This window comes from Juglans microcarpa x Juglans regia, chromosome 6D (assembly GCF_004785595.1).
Source record: "Juglans microcarpa x Juglans regia isolate MS1-56 chromosome 6D, Jm3101_v1.0, whole genome shotgun sequence".
Lineage (NCBI taxonomy): Eukaryota > Viridiplantae > Streptophyta > Magnoliopsida > Fagales > Juglandaceae > Juglans > Juglans microcarpa x Juglans regia.
Genome location: NC_054604.1, coordinates 253,720 through 277,108, shown reverse-complemented (window position 1 = coordinate 277,108; position 23,389 = coordinate 253,720). Strand labels below are relative to the sequence as shown.

At 38.8% G+C, this 23,389-nt stretch overlaps 2 protein-coding genes across 4 annotated transcripts; one reads left to right on the top strand and one right to left on the bottom strand.

Annotated features, from left to right (window-relative positions):
* Window positions 1–29: 29 nt before the first annotated feature.
* LOC121234966 (ATP-dependent Clp protease ATP-binding subunit ClpA homolog CD4B, chloroplastic) lies at window positions 30–8,728 on the bottom strand. Of its 2 annotated transcripts, none has more exons than XM_041131131.1 (10): window positions 8,572–8,728; window positions 6,815–7,399; window positions 6,190–6,305; window positions 5,952–6,074; window positions 5,665–5,850; window positions 4,516–4,731; window positions 3,171–3,388; window positions 2,041–2,116; window positions 1,867–1,956; window positions 30–1,511 (listed from the first exon to the last, which is right to left on the bottom strand). In XM_041131131.1, exons 2-10 carry the CDS (start codon window positions 7,383–7,385, stop codon window positions 333–335), a joined length of 2,775 nt encoding a protein of 924 aa, XP_040987065.1. In that variant the 5' UTR covers window positions 7,386–7,399; window positions 8,572–8,728; the 3' UTR covers window positions 30–332. The 2 variants fall into 2 exon arrangements, with proteins under 2 accessions (XP_040987065.1, XP_040987066.1); XM_041131132.1 differs by lacking the exon at window positions 8,572–8,728 and adding an exon at window positions 8,491–8,511.
* A 10,749-nt stretch (window positions 8,729–19,477) lies between these two features.
* On the top strand, window positions 19,478–23,164 carry LOC121234967 (transcription factor ICE1-like). Of its 2 annotated transcripts, none has more exons than XR_005934481.1 (4): window positions 19,478–20,657; window positions 21,527–21,751; window positions 21,942–22,111; window positions 22,674–23,164. XR_005934481.1 is itself a non-coding variant. In XM_041131133.1 (4 exons), the coding sequence occupies exons 1-4, from the start codon at window positions 19,665–19,667 to the stop codon at window positions 22,809–22,811; spliced, it is 1,479 nt and encodes a 492-aa protein (XP_040987067.1). In that variant the 5' UTR covers window positions 19,478–19,664; the 3' UTR covers window positions 22,812–23,164. The 2 variants fall into 2 exon arrangements, 1 of the variants encoding a protein (XP_040987067.1); XM_041131133.1 differs by having other exon boundaries at window positions 21,941–22,111; window positions 22,722–23,164.
* Window positions 23,165–23,389: the final 225 nt, after the last annotated feature.

Below are 23,389 nucleotides of genomic sequence, written 5' to 3'. Positions count from 1 at the left end.
ATCATCGTAAAATTTAACTTAGAACGAACTAACCGGCAAAAAGGAGTTGAACGATTAAAAGTTCATTCCACACATAAGGTTACTTGGGGCCAAGTTAACATCAGGTATCGCTGGATAAAAAGATTTAAATCCTTCATTGTCACTGCTTACAACCTGTGAGTGACCTATGCGTGTTTTATGAGACGAAACCAAGAGCATAGAAACAGCCAGCAATTAATCGAATCCACAGCTTCCAGTTCCGTTTTCAAGTAGTCCTTCGAAGAATACCAGACTACGACTATTTCAAGTAGACAACATATTGGCAATGGTCATTAAATAAAAAGAGGCTTACTTTACACGGGAAGAGCCTCTCCTAATGGCTCAGGAGCACCACTACTACCATTGAGCACTGTCACATTGCCATCAGAGTCAACATCCACAATAACTGAATCACCCTCTTTGATCTCCCTCGCAAGCATCTTCTCTGCCATGCTGTCCTCCAGAAGTCTCATTATGGCTCTCCTCAGAGGCCTTGCCCCATAGCTTGGGTTATACCCTTCCTCAACCACTCTATCTCTGAACCTCTCTGTCACTTGAAGCTCTATATCTTTACCCTTCAGCCTATCAAAAACCTCTTTCAGCATAATATCGGCTATATCCTTTACCTCCAGCTTCGTGAGCTGCCTAAAGACGATCATCTCATCCAATCTGTTCAAAAATTCAGGCCTGAAATATTGTTTCAGTTCCTCCGTCACCAAGCTCTTAATTCGATTATAACTGCTATCTTTCTCATCATAATCCAGATCAAATCCTATCCTGCGGCCTCCTTTCTCAATGACACTGCTTCCCACATTTGATGTCATTATCAGAAGAGTATTCTTGAAGTCCACAGTTCTTCCCTTGCTATCTGTCAATCTTCCATCCTCAAGAATTTGAAGCATCATGTTGAATACATCGGGATGGGCCTTCTCAATCTCATCGAAGAGTACCACGGTGTAAGGACGCCGTCGAACAGCCTCAGTCAGCTGACCCCCCTCTGTGTAACCAACATAACCAGGGGGTGAGCCAATTAGCTTCGAGACAGTGTGTCTTTCCATAAATTCACTCATATCAAGCCTAATCATGGCTTCTTCGGAGCCAAAGTAGTAAGCAGCCAATGCTTTTGCAAGTTCAGACTTCCCTACACCAGTTGGGCCTGAAAAGATGAAGCTGGCAATTGGACGGTTGGGATTCTTGAGTCCAACACGGGCTCGGCGAATAGCTCGGCTGATGGCTTTGACTGCTTCATCCTGACCAATGACCCGTTTATGGAGTGTCTCTTCCATCTTGAGGAGGCGGTCAGATTCATCTGTTGAAACTTTCTCCACAGGAATGCCGGTCCAAGAGGAAACAATATGTTGAATATCCACCTCGGTCACAACAGGACCTACATCTCCAGCCTCACTCTCTGCCTTAGTCATTTCCTTACCTTTGTCTACAAGAGCTGATATTTGTGCCTTAAGATCCATTTCTCTATCCCGTAACTCTCCAGCCTGTTCAAGATTTTATGTATTGTCAGCTAAGTTAACACATGAAACAAAAGGTAAACCTGAGAAAAAAAAAACCCAGTCGAGAAAATAAAGCAGGCTTTATGAATTAAAGATATCAAACATTCCTTGAGTGTGACAATCACTGGTATGAAAATGTTATTCAACTATTCACCAACTCTCAGATAGTCACTAAGCTTGAAAACCCTTATAAAATTTTGTTTCTCAACAAATAAAAATTGGTGTACTTTCAATATGATTCACCTGCTTCAGGCGAAACAATTGCTATATATGCTGTCCTCTAAGAACTGAAACTATGAAAACAATGCAAAGGCACTAAACCACAAAGATCACTTTCTACCTTCTCAAAGTCTTGGCTGCGAACAGCTTCATTCTTCTCCTTTGTGATCTGCCTGAGCTCCTTCTCAAGCTCTCTTGCTTCTTCTGGAAGCTGTAAAGAACGTGTCATGTTGTCAATCAACAATGAATGAGGAAGACACAATGGATGGTGCCAGAACTGATATGCAAGTCATACCTGTGCATGACGTAGACGAACCCGAGAACCAGCTTCATCAATCAAGTCAATAGCTTTGTCAGGCAGAAAACGGTCACTGAAATGTAAATAAAAATACATTACAAAAAACTATATAAATGAAAATGAAAATAAAATGCAGAAGAAAAGTAGCCAGCAGCAATGTTGATGTTATTAAAGGGGCCACCACAAATTGTGGAAGTTACTCTTCCATTTACAGAGAGGTAGCTGCATAATTCAGAAGGAGAAATTCTTAACCATCACACACACAACATGTCCATCACTTGTTCAATTGTGCTACACAATTCATTGGGAGGATGTTTTCAACCAACTCCACCACATACCATTAATCCGTTTTGTCCCAGGTTATATGGGTACAACCCAAAAAGTTAAAATTATTGAGGTTAATAGTTCTATAAACAACTACCAAGATTAAATACAAGAATATAGAATACTAATAAAAAAAATACAAGAATATAGAATAAATCATAAGGCCTCTCAATTTGTAAATTTATCTTTTGTTTTCATATTCAATTTTGAAATCAGGAGTATCTTTTTAAATTATAGTCTTTTTTTATCCATAAAAAAATAGAAGTAACCAGCAGGACTTATAATTCAGGCTACTAATCTCCAGCATAGCAAGAAAGTATCAACACCTGAAGCCCCAACAAGATACAGCAGCTCACAAGAAAATGCAGATTAGAAATAACATAAAGAGTTTGGTTAGCCCCTTGTGACTGCACCACATAAGGTTGATAAATTTTAAGGTTCTGTGAGGCAAAGAGCAAAAGGAGAATGAGACAGCAACAATTGCTGTTCAAATGCTAAAAGAAAGGAATTCTAGCAGAAAAGCTATCTAGCAAGCATGCTGGATAGTAGGAATTCATGCAACATACTATCAGCTGGTGCTCCAAAATATGTACTGTACCTGCTAAATTTATGCTGGTTTTAAACATAAACTCTAAAACTCTTTTGGAAACTCATCAGCAAGTGTCCAAAATAAATAAAATATAAACAATCTTTGTATTATATATTATATCGAAACAGCCACTTTCAACAAAAATTTCCCAGTGGCAGCAACATTATATTTAAGAGCGATGGTGCAGAAAAGTTTAATTGTTTTAGAAACAAACCTGATGTACTGGTATGAAAGCTGTGCAGCAGAAACAAGAGCTTCGTCTGTGTAGCGGAGCTTGTGATGAATCTCATATCGCTCCCGAAGCCCCTTTAAAATCTGTATGGTTTCATCCACTGTTGGTTCAGGCACTTTGACTGGTTGAAATCGTCTTTCCAATGCTGGGTCCTTCTCAATGTGCTTTCTATATTCATCTAGAGTTGTGGCTCCAATACACTGCACCAGAAGAGATGAAACCGACCAACTGAGACTTGCAGCTATACATCCAAGTTATACTCCAGTAAGCTAATCTGACAATACAAACAGGCATTGAAGAATGTACATTGTAACTAATCCTTTTTATTGTTGTTACCCAAAATGAAAATCTTCTGTAACAACTGAAGTTTGTGACACTTCAATTTCAACTTTTTTTTATAGCATGGAACTTCACCAAGGAAGGGACCTACGGACCCAAAACCGTGTATCTGGTAATTCAGAAGAACTCCCAATACGAAATCTAACCCGGGAAGGATGTCCGAGTATACAACTCATCCCATGCCAACCCTTTGACTACTAGGCTGCCCCCTGATGGGTCAATTTCAACTTTTGCAGTCAATGAAAAATGCAATAGTACAAATCCTAGCAAAGATTGGAACTGTCAACAAAGGAAAAGCTAAGCTAATTTGACCACACTAACAGAATTGGATGTACATTGTGGGTTGTGACTAGTACATATTGACAGTAGTTAAATCTCGTCTGATAGTTGGAATTTGTAATACTTCAGTGTCACTTTTTCCAATAAAACAGAAACACTCAAATGTATAGTCCAAGCTACATAGAACTCCCCAACAGCAGTGATATCAGTCCCTTACTCCATCAAGTATTGTAGTATGTCAGGCAATCAAATCCTATACATCTACAGAAATACAAATTCTGACAGTCCAGAAGCCAAAATCAGTCCTGAAGTGAAAATCTCATACAGCTCAAGTACAAGAACCAAAATGGTCCCCAAGGTAAAACCCTAGGGTCAACAAAACTCAAAGGCTCTAGCACCACAAAACCTAAACGAGATAGGCACCACTTAAGATGTTGGAGAAAGTCAATCTGAAGCTCAAACATACATAAAATACAGGCAATGCATGCAGCTTCCAGTGACCAATGATTTATAGTTGCATCTCAATCTGAAGCTCAAACATACATAAAATACAGGCAATGCATGCAGCTTCCAGTGACCAATGATTTATAGTTGCATCCACAGTCAATGATATGCAGCACCGGAGAACCCAACTTGAATCTAAGAACTTCATGAATTAAAAAAAAAAAAAAAAATGCATTCATTATGTTCTCTTGCAGGCAAAAATTACCTGTAGTTCACCTCTTGCTAGAGCCGGTTTCAATATGTTTGCCGCATCAATTGCTCCTTCTGCAGCTCCTGCTCCAATTAAAGTGTGCACCTCATCTATGAAGAGTATTATCTCATCACTTTGTTTGATTTCCTCCATGAGCTTCTTTAATCTTTCCTCAAACTCTCCACGATATTTTGTGCCAGCAACAAGAAGACCCATATCCAAGGTTATGACCTAAATCGCATAAAACAGAAAACATATATCACTACAATTTACATAGTTTTCTGCTTCACCAACTTATACATCAACCACTGTGTAAATCTATATGCAGAGAACGTAAAAATGAGACTTTCAAGGTTGGATTCTTCACATATAGGACTAGGGGTGTAAACCGGTCGGACCGGACCGACCAAATGCATGGTCGGTTTCGGTCCAAACACTACATAAATTTCGGTCTTCGGTCCGGTCCCGGGGTGGAGATTTCTCGGACCGGACCGGATCGGACCGACCGAATAAAAAAAAAAAAAAAAAAAAATATTATATATATTATTTATATAATAATTGTACAATTAACAATATAAAATTTTAAATATGTTATTAATACTTGTTAATATTCTATAAATTAACAATATTTTATATATATTTTCATCTAACCTATCACTATTAACAATATAAAATTTTAAATAGGTTATTAACACTTGTTAATATTCTATGAATTAACTAATATATAATATCAATTAGTTAATTATATAGTAATTATATAAATTAATAATGTAATTTTCATTTAATTTATTATCATTGACCATATAAAATATTTTTTTATTGAGTTCGTTACATAATCCACATTAATAAGTCACTTAATTTAATTTAGTATTTTAAATAATTTTTTTTATTAATTGATTTAAAAAAAAATAATAATAATAGGCCGGACCAAATGGACCGACCGGACCGGACATCGGTCCGGTCCCTATGGGGTGTTCGGTCCGGTCCGGTGATGGACCGAATATTTTCGGTCCATCACCGGACCGACCGGTTTACACCCCTATATAGGACAACTAATATCCTACAATCTTAGCATGCTAGGAACATGCTGAACTACTTTACTAGTTGCACTATATAGCCAATACCCCAACCTGAACCTTGTAAAATTCTAACTGGGATAGTTACCTTCTTCCCCTCTATTGTTTCAGGAACATCACCAGTTGCAATCCTTTGAGCAAGCCCTTCTGCGATTGCAGTTTTCCCAACTCCAGGTTCTCCAATAAGACAGGGATTGTTTTTGGTTCGCCGGCCCAAAATTTGGGTAACACGTTCTATTTGCGGCTGCCTTCCAACGACAGGATCCAATTTACCCTATAAAACCAAGAAAAGAGTTAGAAACGACCCTCTATATGAAAAGAAATAGCATAATCTCATCGTATAAGCAAAGGAAACAAAGGAGTTGTATAAACTACCTCCTCTGCTAGCTTAGTCAGATTGGTTCCGTATTCCTCCAGTGTTGGCATCTTATTGCCACTGCTTCCTCCACCAACACCAGCACCAACAGCTTCAGTGCTCTCACCAACCATTCGAATAACCTGCTCATTACAATTAAAGCTTTTTCATGGTTAATTACTCTTTGTGAAATAGCAGTCAATGAATTTCCAAACTAAAAGCAAAAATGTGTGATGTAAAGGAACATGTAGTGCTTGCCTGGGTGCGGATGTTGCTTGGGTCAGCACCTAAGTTCTCAAGAACACGAGCTGCTACACCCTCACCCTCACGAAGCAGTCCCAGAAGCAAGTGCTCAGATCCAATATAGTTATGGCCTGCGAAATTCATGAAATTTGGGTTTTCAGAAACCTTATGACCATAAATTATTCTTACCAAGCCAGTGTTTACTAATCACAAAAATACATATAAAACCCTGAAACTCATCAAACAATCTATTCAAGAAATTATGATCCAGCTATTAGTATCCAGAAGTCATGATACACCACAAGTTATCCATTTGGTATAGCTCATGTTAACAAGTTGACAATTTTTTAAAATGATTGTGCATAAAAAATTTTCTAAAAAAAGTTTGTAAGTTTTTCAATTGAATGATGGCAGGCAAACTCACTGAGGTTTATGCCGATGCGTAAACCACATCCATAACCCAAATTACTTCAGGTGAAAGCTAGATATAAAAATAAATGGGGAAACAACGACGGGCTAAATAAGAAGGGAAGTAAACATGAAAATAATAGTCATGCAGAATACAAAATTTTCCCTCAAAGTTGCTAGTCACAAGATCTAAAGCTCATAAAAGAACTAAAGCAAGTCAAGAAAATGCTACCAAGTTGGCGGGCTTCCTCCAGTGAGAGTTCCAACACACGCTTTGCTCGAGGAGTGAATGGAATCTCCACGGCGACAAATCCACTACCCCTTCCAATTATCTTTTCCACTTCTACTCGTGCATCTTTAAGATTGATTCCCATAGATTTAAGAACCTTAGCAGCAATGCCTGTTCCTTCACCAATAAGACCCAACAAGATCTGCTCCGTGCCAACAAAATTATGACCAAGCCGTCTTGCTTCCTCTTGTGCAAGCATAATTACTTTAATTGCCTTTTCTGTAAAGCGCTCAAACATTGCTTTAGCTACACATCTGCTGCCCCTTCCTTGCAGGGAATTGATTGTAATTGCCACCCTAGAATTAAAATCTAGCCCCGGTCCAACCAGAGTATCTAAAGAATTAAAACTTCGCAATCCATAGAAGCTTCCCATTCGCAATCCTGGTGCTTGTAAACTAGACATCATTCTAACACTCATTTTTGCTTTTCCATTTCCAGATCCTTTACTTTGTCTAGACCTCTGGCTTGCAACTAAAGCGGGGATATTTGCTGACTGCACCAAAAAGCTAGCCATGATGCCAACCTACTCTGCATTTGGTGATGACATGTCAGTCCAATTCACACAGACAAAGTGAGAGAGAGAGAGAGGAAAAATGGTATATGAACTACCAAGTTGACTTGAGATGAAAACCAACAAAGCAGTTAAAACACATCAAACCTTGCACTGTTTTAAGGACACCGTAATATGACTAGAGAAGGGTATAGAGTGATAAGAAACCGCCATCAATCCTTTTATAGGGGTCACTTCCTAGGATTACGCAAGATACAACATAACTCATAATTTTCAAAAGGGCAAGCATTAGGAAATGATAATGTAAAATGCCAAGATGCTATACAGCAAGTAACAGAAATTGTAATGACCAAAAACAAAAAAAAGGATCAGCTTACAGACAGATACAGAGGAATATATAATTAAGGGGTTACGTTTCAATTGATTCCTTCTCCAGCTTTTTGTAACGCAAACCCAGTAAAAAATTTGGGTGATAATAACCAGGACTATGCATATTACACAAAATGCAGCATAGGTGCAATCCCGCTTCAAACTCAAACAAGAAACGGCTCCTAATCGAGTTTTCGATCATGGGGTTCACGCATCTATCAAATCATGCGATGCGACTCAGCAGCTAACAAACAGCTGATAACTGTGCTTGTGGAAACAGCAAAAAGTCTTCGACACAATGAATATATGAAATATTCACAGAACCAAGCCGATTTACAATCATTTTTTTTTTTTTTACATGCTCCGCCATATATATATTTAAACCCGCTTAGAAGTTCAGAACTACCTCATAAATAGAACTAAATCAAATTACAAATAAAATAAGCACCCACCAAAAAGCAAAAGAGTAACGATGAAAACAAAGCTCATATATATATACATATATATAATCAATCAAATGACAATAAAACAAGTGAACAAAGTACGAATAAGAGTAACTTGAGAGAGAGAGAGAGAGAGAGAGAGCGCTCAGTAAAGCTCGCATCCAATCAAAAAAAGCAATAAGATATCAATTAGATAAAGAAAACCCTAAATTCGGAAACTTAAACGAAAACCCAACGATTGAACCGCCTAAGCCCTAATACTCAATGAAAAAAGTACCATATTGAGAAAGGCCCACCTGAACAAACAAATGGAAGTTCAAGAAATGAAATTGTTAAGAGGGCGAGAGGGAGGGAGGGAGAGAGAGAGAGAGAGAGACCTTGAATGTTATTTGTTTGGGCAGAGAGAAAAGGAAGACGAGGCGGCGGCTCTATTTCTCCAGCAGCCGGCCAAACTGCAGAGTGAGATATAGAATAAAGATAGATAGAGACAAGGAGATGATGATTTTAAGTTTTGATTGACGATGGTCCAGCAGTGCTGGTGCACCGTATTGCACCGGATAATCCAAAAGAATGGCACTGCACAACACTAATCTCACAGCGACAGCGTTTCACATTGGGTGACTACTCCAGAGCGCCGATTCGATTGGAATCGTAATTCCTATGGAAATATAATTCAAATAAATTTAATTGTTGAGACGGAGGGTTGCTTGCTTACAATTACATACATGCATGGATGGTCAGATAGTATGCACATGATAAAATCAGCACGTCAGTGTAGCACAGGCGTATACGAGACCAATTACAAAACAGTGACAGAATTAGAAAGATCGACCACATACATTTTAATTCTCACGAGTCATCTTTTGTCTTATTTCTTTTTCAAACTATTGCATTAGGGGTCAAATTCACATACATTTGAATTGGGTCGGCAACCTTTACGCACCGTCCGTTTGAACATGATATGATGATCAGAATTAATTAAGCTTTTCCAAATTAAACAGCTTGCATATATAGTAATGAAAATGTAACTAATTAAAGAGCTTAATAATAATTACCATGCACGTACCTTACCTGTACCAGTATACTATATATTAATGCGATTAATTAACAAGTAATTATCGAATTATATATAAGTAATTGGTGAGTGCATGTTGATCCATGTAATCAACTTTGCCAGCTTGCCATCCTACTGATCATCATGATCATGATCACTTCTCATGCACTCACTCAATCGACTAGGTCTTCGACCGAAACAAATACGCATGCACATGTATATATATATATATATACATACTACTAGACAAGTAACCCAGTTTTCGTCTGGATTCACTCGCTCTGAATTCAAACCACGCAACTGAATGAAAGCAACACACACATATAAATGTAATTGCGTCACGAGTCCAAATTATAGCTAGCTTTAGAACCATATTATAGATATCATGTATGCCATCGATCGATCGATCTCTACATATAAGATACCTTTTATTTTAGCCCCTTCTATTTCGACTAGCAGCTTGTTTGTTAAAATTGCAAAGATCAAACTTTTCCTTTTACTGCAATTGATTTTTACATAGGACCAGGAACATACAAATAAATAAATACAATGACTATGTTATGTATGGACTATGTTATGTACGGTAACAATTGTGTATATGGCAACTTTGTATATTCATAATTCCTAAAATCATGTTGCCGCGGATTTGGTGATTCTGTCAATACTTCTCCTCAAGTTGGCACATGGAGGTCTATAATGTCCAACTTACATGAAAAATGATAGAAAAGATCCCGGCTGCTAGGACTTTGGTGAAGATGTTGGCAACTTGCTCGTGGGAGGAGGTATGAATGGCTGTAAGAAGACCCGAGTGGATCTTATCATGAATGATGTTACAGTCAATCTCAATGTGTTTGGTGCGCTCATGGAACACATAATTGTGAGCGATGTAGAGAGCAGACTAATTATCATAATGTAAAGTGATTGGCTCAGGATGAGGGATACCAAGATTAGTGAGAAGTTGTTTCAACCATATGAGTTCACAAGTGGTGACAACCATGGCGCGACATTCGGCTTCGGCGGAAGAACGAGCCACTGTAGTTTGTTTTTTTGTATGCCAGGAGATAGGACTCGTACCTAACCGAATGAAATATCCTGTGGTGGAACGGTGAGTGGTAGGACAATTGGCCCAATCAGAATCAGTGTAGGCTGTGACATGGATCCCACTAGATGATGAGAAGAAAATCTCTTGTCAGGGACTTCCTTTGATGTAATGGAGAACACAAGTGGCAGCAGTCATGTGAGGGACTCTAGGTGCATGCATAGAGAATATCAGGAAGTTTGATGGTCAGGTAGATGAGTCGTCCAACAAGCCGTCGATAGACACAGAGATCTGGTAGGAGATCGTCATCATGATTTGTGAGTTTCAAATGTTGTTCCATGGGAAAATGAGCAGTTTGTGCACCAAGTTGGCCACTATTCGAAAGGATATTAAAGGCATACTTGTGTTGATTAATGAAGATGCCTTTCAGTGAGCGAGCAACTTTGAGTCTAAGGAAATATTTCAGAGAACCAAGATATTTGGTTTTGAAGTGTGTGGATAGAACGCTTTTGAAAACCTCGATCTAAGAGATGTCATTACCAACAATCAGGATATCATCAACGTAGATGAGGACAAGAGTGATGCTGATAGGAGTGACCAAAGTGAATAAAAAATGATCTGCTTGAGACTGATGAAAACCTGCATCAAGAAGCATAATGGTTAGCTTAAGAAACCAGTTGCAGGAGGCTTGTTTGAGGCCATAAAGGGATTTTAAGAGGCGACAGACATGAGTCCCCCCTTGATGCAATATCCGGGTGGTGAAGTCATGTATATTTTTTCATTAAGGTCACCATGTAAGAAAGTATTGTTGACGTCAAGTTGATGGATGATCCATTATTTTGTAGTAGCAACAGCCAACAAGCACTAGACAGTACTCATTTTGACGACAGGGGCAAATGTCTCATGATAGTCGAGGCCTTCAACCTGAGCGTAGCCCTTAGCTATGAGCCGAGCCTTATATCATTCGATCGAGCTGTCTGCTTTAAGCTTAGTTTTGAATACCCATTTATAACCAATGAGTTTCTTACCAGGAGGAAGTGGCTCAAGTATCCAAGTCGAATTGTCCTCAAGGGCATGGATTTTAGTAGACATGGCCTCTCGCCAATGAGAATGAGGAAGAGCATCAGAGTAACATAAGAGTTCAACAGAAGCAGTGAGAGTAGTAAAAAAGGTAAGGTGAAAAGGTGAGAAACGTGAATAAGAAAGAAAAACAGATAAATGATGAGCAGTACTTGAGGTCCGTGTAGCGAGTGAGGATGTCGTGGGCTCTGTGGGAAAAGTCAGACAGACATAGTCTTGAAGATAGGCAGGGCGAATAGTTATGCGGTGAGGACGAAGAGAGGGAGGTGGACGTGTTGGAGGTGAAGAGTCGGGAGTACTAAGTGAAGAAGGAGGAGTAGAGGTTGGGAAGATAGGTTCAGGGATAGGAAGAGGAAGGATGGGGGGAGAGGGGAGAGAAGAATCATAAATGTGCTGAAAGGGAAATTGTTGTTCACGGAAAGTAACGTCGCGAGAATAAAAAAGTGCTTGGGTGTCGAGATTATAGAGTTTGTAAGTTTTGTGAGTGCTAGGGTAGCCTAGGAAAACACATTTGGAGGCATGGGGGGAGAATTTGTCAAGATAAGCATGAAGAGTTTGGTCGTAACAAAGACAACCGAATACATGAAAGTGATCATAATTGGGTGTTTTACTGAAGAGGATTTCAAAAGGAGATTTATTTTGGAGGATATGACTTGGAGTATGGTTGATGAGATATGTAGCAGTGAGAACACAGTCACCCCAAAATTTTAAAGGTAAATGGGCCTAAAAATAGAGACTGCAAGTAACATTTAGAATGTGCTGGTGTTTATGTTCCGCAACACTATTTTGTTATGGAGTTTCAGTAGGCCTCAGATTTATAATGCATAAGATATATCCAAGTAGTGAGGGAAAAATCATCGACTATCGTGAGAAAATAATGAGCCCCACATATGGAAGATGTATGATAACCACCCCAAACATAACAAAAAATACGATTAAAAGAAAAAACACTTTTATTAGCAAGAGAAGTAAAAGGTAGTCTGGTGTACTTAGAACGAGTACAAATATCACAATCAGAAATAACACATGGATTATTAAAAATGCTGGGAATGGTGAAGCTAGAAGGGTGACCTAGGCGCTGGTGCCATAGGGTTTTATTAGTAGTAGGTTGCACAGAGAGAGCCAGGATAGGATTGGGCCGATACACGTAAAGCCCATTGCAAAATTCACCCTCTCCAATCTGACTCGTCGAGTGTGGGCCCTGAAATAGACAAGTGGTAGAGGAAAAAGAAACAACACAGGAAATATTAGTAATGAGTTGGGGGATAGATAACAAATTAAAGGAGAATTGAAGGATATAAATGACATTTTGTAAAATGAGAGTGGGTGAGAGGATGCAGGTGTCAACGACTTCAATAGAAATGGTTTGGCCTATGGGTAGCCGAACCATTTTCTTTGAAGCTGGGCTCCTGAGATAGGAAGATTAGGCACGATAATGGTCACTTGCACCGCTGTCTACAACCCAATCCCGGTGGGGATTGAAGGAAATAAGGGTGGGAGAACTGCTACTGACGAAATGGGCAGAAGATGGGGATGGTGTGAGCATGTCCATGAGCTTTTGATAAAGGTTCGATGACAACCCAGGGACTGGGCTTAAGGTGGAGAGAGATGCGGAGGCCTGATTTGCAACCACTGGTGGTTTGTCGAGAAGAGAGGGGCAGGGCTTGGTGCGAGGTTCTCGGTTGGGGGGTAGCCAATGATCCTTCAGCAGCGGTTGTGAAGGTGGGTAGCCTTGCATCATTTCGTGCACTTCAGAGGTGATTTCGGGCCAGCAGTAGACCGGGTTGCCAAAGCAAGAGGATCGGACGGTGGTGGCTGTAAATGCAAGAGACGTTGTTGTTCTTCATGAAAAATAATAAAGAAAGCTTTGGAGATGGAAGGGAGTTGTTCCATGGTTATGATATGGGTTCGGAGAGGGGCAAAAGAATCATTGAGCCAAAGTAGGAATTGAAATACACGTTCATTCATCTTCAACTTGTTTTTGCAATTCTTTGAGATCATGGTTGTTTTGTAAATGATTTAGTACATTCCAAATTTGTTTAATTTGGTTGTAACACTCATGGACAGAATTTGTAGTTTGTTGCAAGGAGGAGAGTTCACGCTTGAGGTGATAGATTCAGGCATTATTGCCATGACATAAGCGGGATGTGAGGTCAAGCCAGACATCATGGAGATCATTATGGTATTCAAGGGAGTTGGCAATCGAGGGGCTGATAGAATCGAGGATCCAGGTAAGAACCATGTCTTTGGTTTGATTCCATTGAGCATAATCGGGAGAAGTGGGATCTGGTGGTTGGAGTGTGCCATCAACAAAAGACAATTTGTTTTTGGCATTAAGGGCTTGGGTCATGACCTTCTGCCATTTGGCGAAATTATCTCATTGAGGAGACTAGAAACAAGTATGAGACTTGGAGAATCATAAGGATGAAGGAGATAAGGGGAGGAGACAAGGGAATTTGAGGAGGTTGAGAAGGAGGTCGCCATGGTGGCGAAAGATGGTGGATCGATTAGGTTGATACCATGTTAAAACTGCAAAGATCAAACTTTTCCTTTTACTGCAATTGATTTTTACATAGAAGGAACGTACAAAACAATAGATATAATGACTGTGCCATGTATGGTAACAATTGTGTATATGGAACCTATGTATATTCCTAATTCCTAAAATCATGTTGGTGCGGATTTGGTGATTCTGTCAATATTGTTTATCTATTTTTCCTATGGTCTGCTACAAATTGTTTGGATGCTCAACCCCCAAATGCTTGATCAACGCACTCTCAAATGAATGCTAGCTGTAGTACGTCTCTGTGGTTATCATATTCTTTTCTTTTACTCCTATATAGGCAGCAGCAACAGAAACAAACAGTAGATCAGCTACAAGCTGGACCTATACTCAAGCCCGAATATCCATGTCAACTTGGCTGATCGTTTCTCGTCTCTCATTCAATATTGCATTTGCAATTCCCATATGCCATTTCAAAAATCTTATATATCTACTCACAAGATCATGAAGGACGTGTAACAGCTATGGGCATAAGGAGGTCTGAATATTTCGAGAGGATCAACTTAAAAGTTGTTAGGCGAAACCCAAGGATAGCGATGATTAAAGCATTCACGGAGAAAAGAGTTGAATATATATATATATATATATATATATATATATATATATATTACCCAGTCCTACCTGAATCTTACACCAATGTTTTAAAAAATACATATAATCTAAAACTTGAATCTCACTAAAATATGCCCTTATGCTTGAGCCTAAGTTCTAAAAATCATAGAATTTGATACCTTTAAAATGTATTCAAATTCACTCTTACAACCTGTAGTCATAAACATATTGCGTCTCACCCACGTACACCTAAAAAAAAAAAAACTAAACCTCACACTTAACCAATCCACACATTTTAAATCGGCCGGTTTAAATTCACAGATTCCAACAACATGTTTGTAGCCTATAAACTATCAATGTCGCAAGTCTAAACCTCAAGTTCCTAACCATAACCCATTCCATGAAGTCAACCCGAAATCTAAACCTTAAATATCATCTCTGAAAATTCAAAAAACTCTCAAACATTACATCATCAACCACCTCATTTTTTTTATTTTTAATAAAGTCGGCAAAATCTCAAACCTGGCTTTTGATTAAACTTATGTACACCTTCCAAAATCTAAACCTTAAATCGTATAAAAAATCATTTGCTAAAGTCTACAGAATAAGCGTACCACATCTAAAACCTCGAATGTCCTAAAAATCATTTCTTTAAATCTACCAACTTTAAAAACTCAGATTTCGTAAGCCACATTCCATGAGTATGCAAATGCGAAAGCCTTTAGTTTCATCAAAATCATATCTTGAAACTTACAAAATTCTAAAACCTTAGACATTATCAAAATCATTTTTAAGGTATTTAGAATCTCTAAACCTCAGATTTCAAGAAACTCAATACATAAGGTTTGCAGAACCCCAAACCTGACTTTCAATCAATCTTATGTACACCTTCAAAATCTAAATCTTAAATCTTATCAACGTCATTTCCTACAATCTACAAAATGAGCCCATCATATCTAAAGCCCCAAATGTCATGAAATCAGTTCTTAAAATCTACAACCTCATATCTCCAAAATCTCAATTCATAAAGTTTACAGAACTTCAAATTTGACTTTGATACCAATTGTAACGCCCCGGTCCTGAAAGGGGCGGTCTTGAAAGGATCAGAGAGTTACTATTTGTCACTTAAACTCACACTTTAACAATATATTTATAAACTCCAAATCCTCAATGACATATAAAAATTATTGTTTCAAACCAATTATCTTAATATAATCAACCTCCAAAATACCAAATCATCAAAACACGACAAAATTACTGATTAAACTAATCCAATAATCATAGAAACTTTCTATGCTTAATCCACCATACTTAAATAATCTCACCCATGCTCCCTAATCTTGATCACTAGCTCAACTATTCAATTTATCTGAAAAATATTGTGGAGATAAGGGTGAGTTATCAATAACTCAGTACGAAAAAACATATGCTAGTATGTAAACATGAGCATTTTCAGAGAGTTCAGAATGCATAAACAAAACATTTCAGTTTCAATATGCAGATCTCAAAATGTTTCATCAGAAAATCAGAACAACATTTCAAACTATTCATATTCAAAGTTCCTTTGGCATAACATGACTAAACATCTTCATCTTATCATATCATTTCATATCATATACCATGTTTAACTCCCGTGGTAGGGTTGTGCTATCCAGGTGGCCAAACTAGGCAGTATTAGAATATGAATCTTCTCCTTACTCATTCTTAAAGCGTCGAATGTGCACACAGGAAAGAACACGCAGAAAATCCACTTTGTTTTCAAAATAGGTGCACTCATATCAGAGATGTTGGTACTAACAATATAACTGAATCAAAACTATAGTATCAGAACCAAAAATAGAATCAGATATAGAATCAGAAAGTTGTGCCAAAGATTTTTCAGATGCATATCATATCAAACAGAGTGCTGAATATATTCATATCATTTTCACATAATCAAAAATGGATTCAGAATATTTTCATATAACATGTACAAAATTTCCAGATTTCATATTCACTCTTTTGCACATTACAGAAACAATATGTCAAAATATTGCTCATGTCTACACCAGTCATGTTAGAAAGCATTTTATTTTTTATTCAAATTTCATGAGTAATGCATAACACATAACTGAAGTTGTTTTCACATTTTTTTTCAAAATATATCATACATATTTTTTCACAAATCAATCTCAGTTCATTTTCCTTTTATGCAAAGTCTAGCATAGAAATCTCGTTTACCTCTACTTTTTAACTTATCTAAATTTTTTCACAACAGTGTCAAGCGAATAATAATTTTCACAACAGTGTGGCTGAACAACCGTCGGTGATTAAAACTAAAGGCGTGGGAAGCCTGCTTGCTTGCTCTGTTTTGAGGAGCAAAATTAGAGGCTGGGCGAGAATGCTTTTGGTGGTTCATGGTGTCTCAGCGTGGGCTTCTTGTGGTGGTTCTTCGCTTGGTTGCTGAACTTCACGTGGGGAAAAACAGCCTGCGGCTTGGGGTGCTTTGGTCGTCGTTTAGGGGTGTTGCACATTGCCGTTGGTTGACGTCGTGTGTGTGGTGTAGGTATGGTGGCTCGCATCTCGGTTTTGGGGCTCGCACTGTTTCTGTTGTTAGCGGTGGAGAGTAGAAGAGTCCCACTTTGTGATGTCTCGGGTTGTTGGTAGTTTCTTGGTAGCTTACGGCGAGATGAGTCCGAGAGCTACGTTGGGTGATTTCCAAGTGAGCAATATGGGAGAAATGGGGAGAAGAGAGAGTCCATGGGGGAGTGAGAGAAATGGTAGAAAACTGACGGGAAGGTGAGAAATACGGGAGGAGAAAAACTGAGAAACCGTGAGGGGAAAGGAGAGGAAAAATAGAAGAGAAGTTCACTTACCAAAACGACGTTGTTTTACAGTCGGGTTGGGCACCTCCACGGGCCTGGGTATTACAAACCCGTCTCTACGTACTACCTGCTGGAGTACAACGAGAGTTTTTAAGTTCCACGTTGAATAATGTGACTCATAAACATGAGTGGCTGCACTAAAATCATACCGATATTACTTATTAGCTAGAATAGCATAAAGCCTGATCCTATGCTCTTCCAAGTTCTAACTATGCACATTATTAATTAGAATATCATAAAGCTTATCCTAATCACCATACATATAACCTACATGCATATATATATATATATATATATATATATATATATATATATAGATAGGACAGAGAGAGCGGGTCAATGATAAAATAAAGTTCTGTATGCAAGCAAGACCACACCACACCCCACTAATATTCCAGAATGAGCAAGATTATAAATCCACAAAATTTTAGCAAAACATTAAAGAAAGAATTAATGGTCTCATGTGACTCATAGCATTACCAGTCAAAAGTTGGAGGGGGAGGGGGAGGAGCTAAAGTGCTCAGAGTTGCATCCAATTGAACACTTCTAAAAAGTTTTATTAACTACATCTCACATCGGTTCTGGCAAAATGAACTTGGAGCAGTGTGGCCTTCAAATAAAAAGGATGAGAGGAAAGAAAAGACAGCTACATTCTCTTGGATTTGTGGATGTGTAGCAAGCCTTGCCAATCAACCCCGAGGTAGTTAGGCATCCATGGAACATCAGCCCCATCATATTTCCACATGGTTCCTCTGTTGCATTAAGATGACCATTAAGCTCACCAGAACAAGATAGTGAACCAGATGCAGACTCCATTCCCATCTTTGTAATCCCATTATAATGGTTTCCATCCTTCTAACGAAAAAGCTTGTTGTTCTTTAGGCACTGTTGAACAATATCTTGAGTTCAGAGTCTTAACTTTGTGCATAAATGCTGTTAACTCCAAAATCCCCGCTTCCAGTAGGGTGTAATGCTATATGAGGCCCAAAAGCAAGCATCTTTAGCAATCGATGTGAGAAGCTCCTCATAAACAGTTTCCTTGGACCATGTTACGAATGCATCTCCAAAAAGTGTGGATTCCAATAAGGTAAAAGCCATATACTGACAAACCATGTTACAATCCAGGCTGCCTTCGGCCATGAACTTGTTCACAACTTTTGTCGGAATTGCAGGAGGTTTCTCGATCAATCTCCCACTCAATTCTGTTGCCAATGATTCCCTTCTCCTTTGCACCTGCATGTGATGTACAAAACATTAATACACATGTAGTACATAAATATATGCATACAGATGTGAGTTATTTTGTTCAGCAAGAAGTCTGTTGTTAATTCATACCTGGCAGGAAAATAACTAAATAAAAAAAAATGTGCAATTTCTTCATGGCATCTTTGAGAAGCCATCATGATGCAGTAATTAATAAAGAAATGTAAGCTCACTGATTTTAATGGAAGGAAAGGCTCATAAGACCAAATGCGAATCTATTAAAATAAATCATTACGAAAGAAAGATGAAAGATGTTTGCAGTACAAAACCACGCCTCCGAATTAATAAAGAAACAGTGGAATGAATAATAATAAACTCCATTGCTTAGTTAACCTTCGGAACAAGATGGATAATTCTAAAAGGACTGAGCAATCCAACCAACAATAACATCCATCGATTCAATAAGTGGGTTATCTTAACACAAGGAAGACCACATCGTCGACAAATCAACCAATTCTGAATCCAAATTCTTGCAAAAGTAATGATATTGAATACGCGAAAGATTGAATACACTTCTTTCGAGTACAGAACTTTATGGCGGTGAAAGAATGCTGCACCGATGGACGAAACCCTCTAAAAGCGCTCAAATCTTCTGGAATCGGAGTTGAGCTGCCGTGTGTGGTGAGAGATGAAACCGTAAAATAAATAATACAGAGGGATAAAATTGAAAAACAAAATATTAGAATAAAAAAACACTATTACTTTTCGGATTCACGCTTTTTTATACAGAAGAAATACATAATAATACACACGCAAACGCACACATGAACGTAGCATGGAAAAGCCAGTGATTTGTGTAACGTTCGAAGGGTAGCGTGTCGCCTCACAAACTCTTCTTTCTTGAAAATAAAAAACATATACGAGCCAAACCCCTTTTCCTTCTGGCTGCAACGTTCCTCCTCCTTTCCATTTCCCTGTTTTTAACTCTCCCGCACCAAGTCATTCTCCATCACTTTCCCGAGAACTTCCTTGCAGAGAAAACCTCAGAAGCACTCCTCTCAAAAGAAAAAAAGACAGCCCCGAACATTCTGTCCAGAGTAAACGGCGTTGTCTGGATGGGTTCGCTCTCATCCTACAAGTCCATGCTGGAACTCGAAGACGAATGGTATAATATGGACAATAATACTGCCCAAAACCACTTAACCTTCTTAGCCAATCTCGCTGACCATGTCCCTGAGAGCCTATTGCTACACCCAGCTGACTCGTCCTCTTCTTGCTCTCCAGCTTCCTCTGTTTTCACCAACCTCGACCCTTCTCAGGTGCACTACCTTTTGCCTCCCAAACCAACTTCTTCTTCCCTTATTAACGGCCTCTCGAACAACCCTTTAGAGCATGGGTTTGATTTGGGGTGCGACGTCGGGCTTGTCGAAGCCCAAGCTTCCAATGTTCCCAGTTTTCTGAACAGGGAAGGTGGGTTTTTGAGCAACTTCACCGATTTGAGCTCCAATTCTCAGATTAACGCTCTCGGTATATGCTCAGATTCCCAACTCCAGACGACGCGTCTGCCTACTTTTCCTGAAGTTGATGCCGGGTTCGCTGGGTGTAAGGGTTTAGATGAGGATTCTGGGAATGCTCTGTTTATGAATAGGTCCAAGATTCTAAGACCGCTCGAATCTTTCACTTCAACGGGCGCGCAGCCCACTCTTTTTCAAAAGAGAGCGGCTCTAAGGAAAAACTTGGCCGGTTGTGGGGGCAATTTGGCGATTTCGAATGCTGTTGAGGGAGATAAAGGGCAGAAAGAAATGGGGGAACAGGGTGAGGGAAATACGAAACTGAGCATTGGGGATGATGTGGAAGATGCAAGCTTTGATGGGTATGGTCTGAATTACGATTCAGATGAGTTCACGGAGAACGATAAGGCAGAGGGCAATGCTAAGGACAAAGGCGGGAATAGCTCCAATGCAATTAATAGTATTACCGGTGGAGAAGAGCAGAGGGGGAAGAAGAAGGGGCTCCCTGCTAAGAATCTGATGGCTGAGAGGCGCCGCCGGAAGAAGCTTAATGATAGGCTCTACATGCTGAGGTCCGTGGTTCCGAAGATTAGTAAAGTAAGATTTTTTTTCTCCTTTTTGCTGTGTTTTTCTCGTGAAATCCGGTATAATAAATTATTTATTTTTTGTTCTAGGTTCTTACATTCCTCCTTCGGTTTCTCTTTATTTGGATGAAAAACTAACTTTTTTTAATAAGTTACATCTTTTTTACAAGGTCCATAGAATTGAATATAAAGGCAGCATTGATTTCTATCACATGACTCTGATAGCTCTGCATTGTTTTACATTTCTTTCACAATAATTTGTAGGAAGACTGCAGGAATCTCCATAATGCGCGCAGAAGTGAGATATAACATTTTTCAGCAAAATTGTATTGATTTGATGAACGGCTAATGCTAGATAGAGCTCTCTTGTCACTCATTTGAACTCACTTCCTGTCTATGCCCGTGTGGGAGAATACAACCAATCTTAGAGATAGTAGAAAAGGAATTTGTCTTCTGGATTTAAAAATTTACCATCAAATCATGGTGGAGTATCCATTTGATAATTTAACGTTACATCATGGAAAACTCAAATATGTTTGCCAATTATACTGATCGGTTGATGGAATAATTATTCATTTCGAGAAATATATAAATTTCCAGTCCTTTTTCAAGTGCCATAGTGGATCGAGGCTTGCCTCCAGTATGGTTATGATTGCAGTCGTAGAAACTCCAATGGTTGGAATGGAGATTATAAGTAGACCTCCTTGAGATTCATTTGAATTGAAAGGTTTAATGCCATAACTTCATAGAATATTTAATCAAAATCTGACCCTACTCAACTGAAAGAAGATTGTTTTGCTGTTCATGAGATAATATGATACGATTTGTTCTCACTTATCACTCATTAAAAAAATGATACGATTTGTTCTCACTTGTTGACAGATGGATAGGGCTTCAATCCTTGGGGACGCAATTGAATACTTGAAGGAACTTCTGCAAAGGATCAATGACCTCCATAACGAATTGGAGTCAACCCCTCCTGGCTCTTCACTGTCAGCTACCACAAGCTTCCACCCTTTGACACCCACACTAACTACCCTACCCAGCCGAACAAAGGAAGAGATTTGCCCGAGCTCAATGCCCAGCCCAAATGGCCAAGCTGCAAGGGTAAAAGCCTCTCCCTGTGATGCAATATCTATTGCTTTCTTGTTTGTCCCTCCTAGTTCGCCCATTTTGGTTAGCAATGCAGATGGGATGAATTTATTGGTATATTTCTCTTATGGCACCCTGATACTGCAAGTGTGGTAAGCGATAAGGACATTCATTAACACAGTTCTAGTTTTTCTGCATACACAGGTGGAAGTTAGGGTAAGAGAAGGAAGAGCTGTAAACATCCACATGTTTTGTGGCCGCAGACCTGGTCTCTTGCTCTCCACCATGAGGGCTATGGATAACCTTGGATTAGATATCCAACAAGCAGTCATAAGCTGTTTCAATGGTTTTGCAATGGATATATTTCGAGCTGAGGTAAGGTTCCTTTTTGTAATCAGTTCTTTGCTTAGCATTTAAAACTAGGATTCACAAAAAACTAAAAACCAGCCCCACTTCTGGGTCTCGTATTGGACTGACTAGTCATATCCTTACAATCATCATTCATATTAAATTCGTTACCATTCATCCAACTGGATCTACCATTTCATATAGTCTGACTCTTGCATGTCTTCATGTGGCCCGCCTTGATTAAATATGCACAAGGTGAGATGCTTTTAAATGTTTACCCTCTCGTGGAACGCACTAGTAGTTTGGAGTTACGGGCCTTACGGCTGCCCTTTCCACTATGGTATAATAGGCCTTGTTAGGATTCATAATTCAACTCATCTAATTATTACGATTTTCTTAAATTTCTAAATAAAATACAATAAAAAATTCAAAATTTTCAAATCTCAAAATAAAAATAATATTAAAAAAATAATATTCTAATAATATTTTATTCAACTTTTAACTTTCATCTCAACTCACTATCCAAATCTCTCCTAAAATTTTTTTGGGAGGGGATTTATATCCTCTCCTTACACTAGATTCCTTTTAGGGAAAATAACTTTGCAGACGTTAATGGGTGACCTCTCTCTATTTTCAGCAATACAAGGAAGAGCAAGGGCAGGATGTCTATCCCGAGCAAATCAAGGCAGTGCTTTTGGACTCAGCTGGCCTCCATGGAATGATGTAGCTGGAAAGTTTCAAGTCAACCTCGCAACTGTACTTTGTATTTCATTGCTCATAGTTAAGTTAAATTGTACTACTATTTAAGTTAGCAATTTCTCCATATTGAGTGCCAATTAAGTAGATTAGGTTGTATCATTAGGAAGTTAGCACTCAAATCACGCCTGCATTGATTGGAAATCCGTATGCAGCATTACTCACCAATTAGCCTATTGCATTACTAATTTTCCCGTTAATGGGCTCGAGGACAACACAGTGCTAAGCCAGCAATTAATCAATCTTGGTTTTTTTGTTTCGTTCTAAAATGAGTTGCATGTATAGTTGGTTACATTGAAATTTATTGGAAAATTTAATCAGCAATTCCTCGTGCTTTACCTTTCTGTGCAATATTTTGTCAAAAGTTCTACTCAACCTCTTGTTCATAGAAACATGCACCACACACATGAGCTGGAGAACCAGACTGGTCAACCACATCACGATCCAACGAAGCCCCTCTCTCAACTCGACTCTTTCCATTTCTCCCCTTCCTCAGATCCCTTTATCCCCCTCCCAAAACCCTCAGGAAAATCCTCCCAGCGAACACCC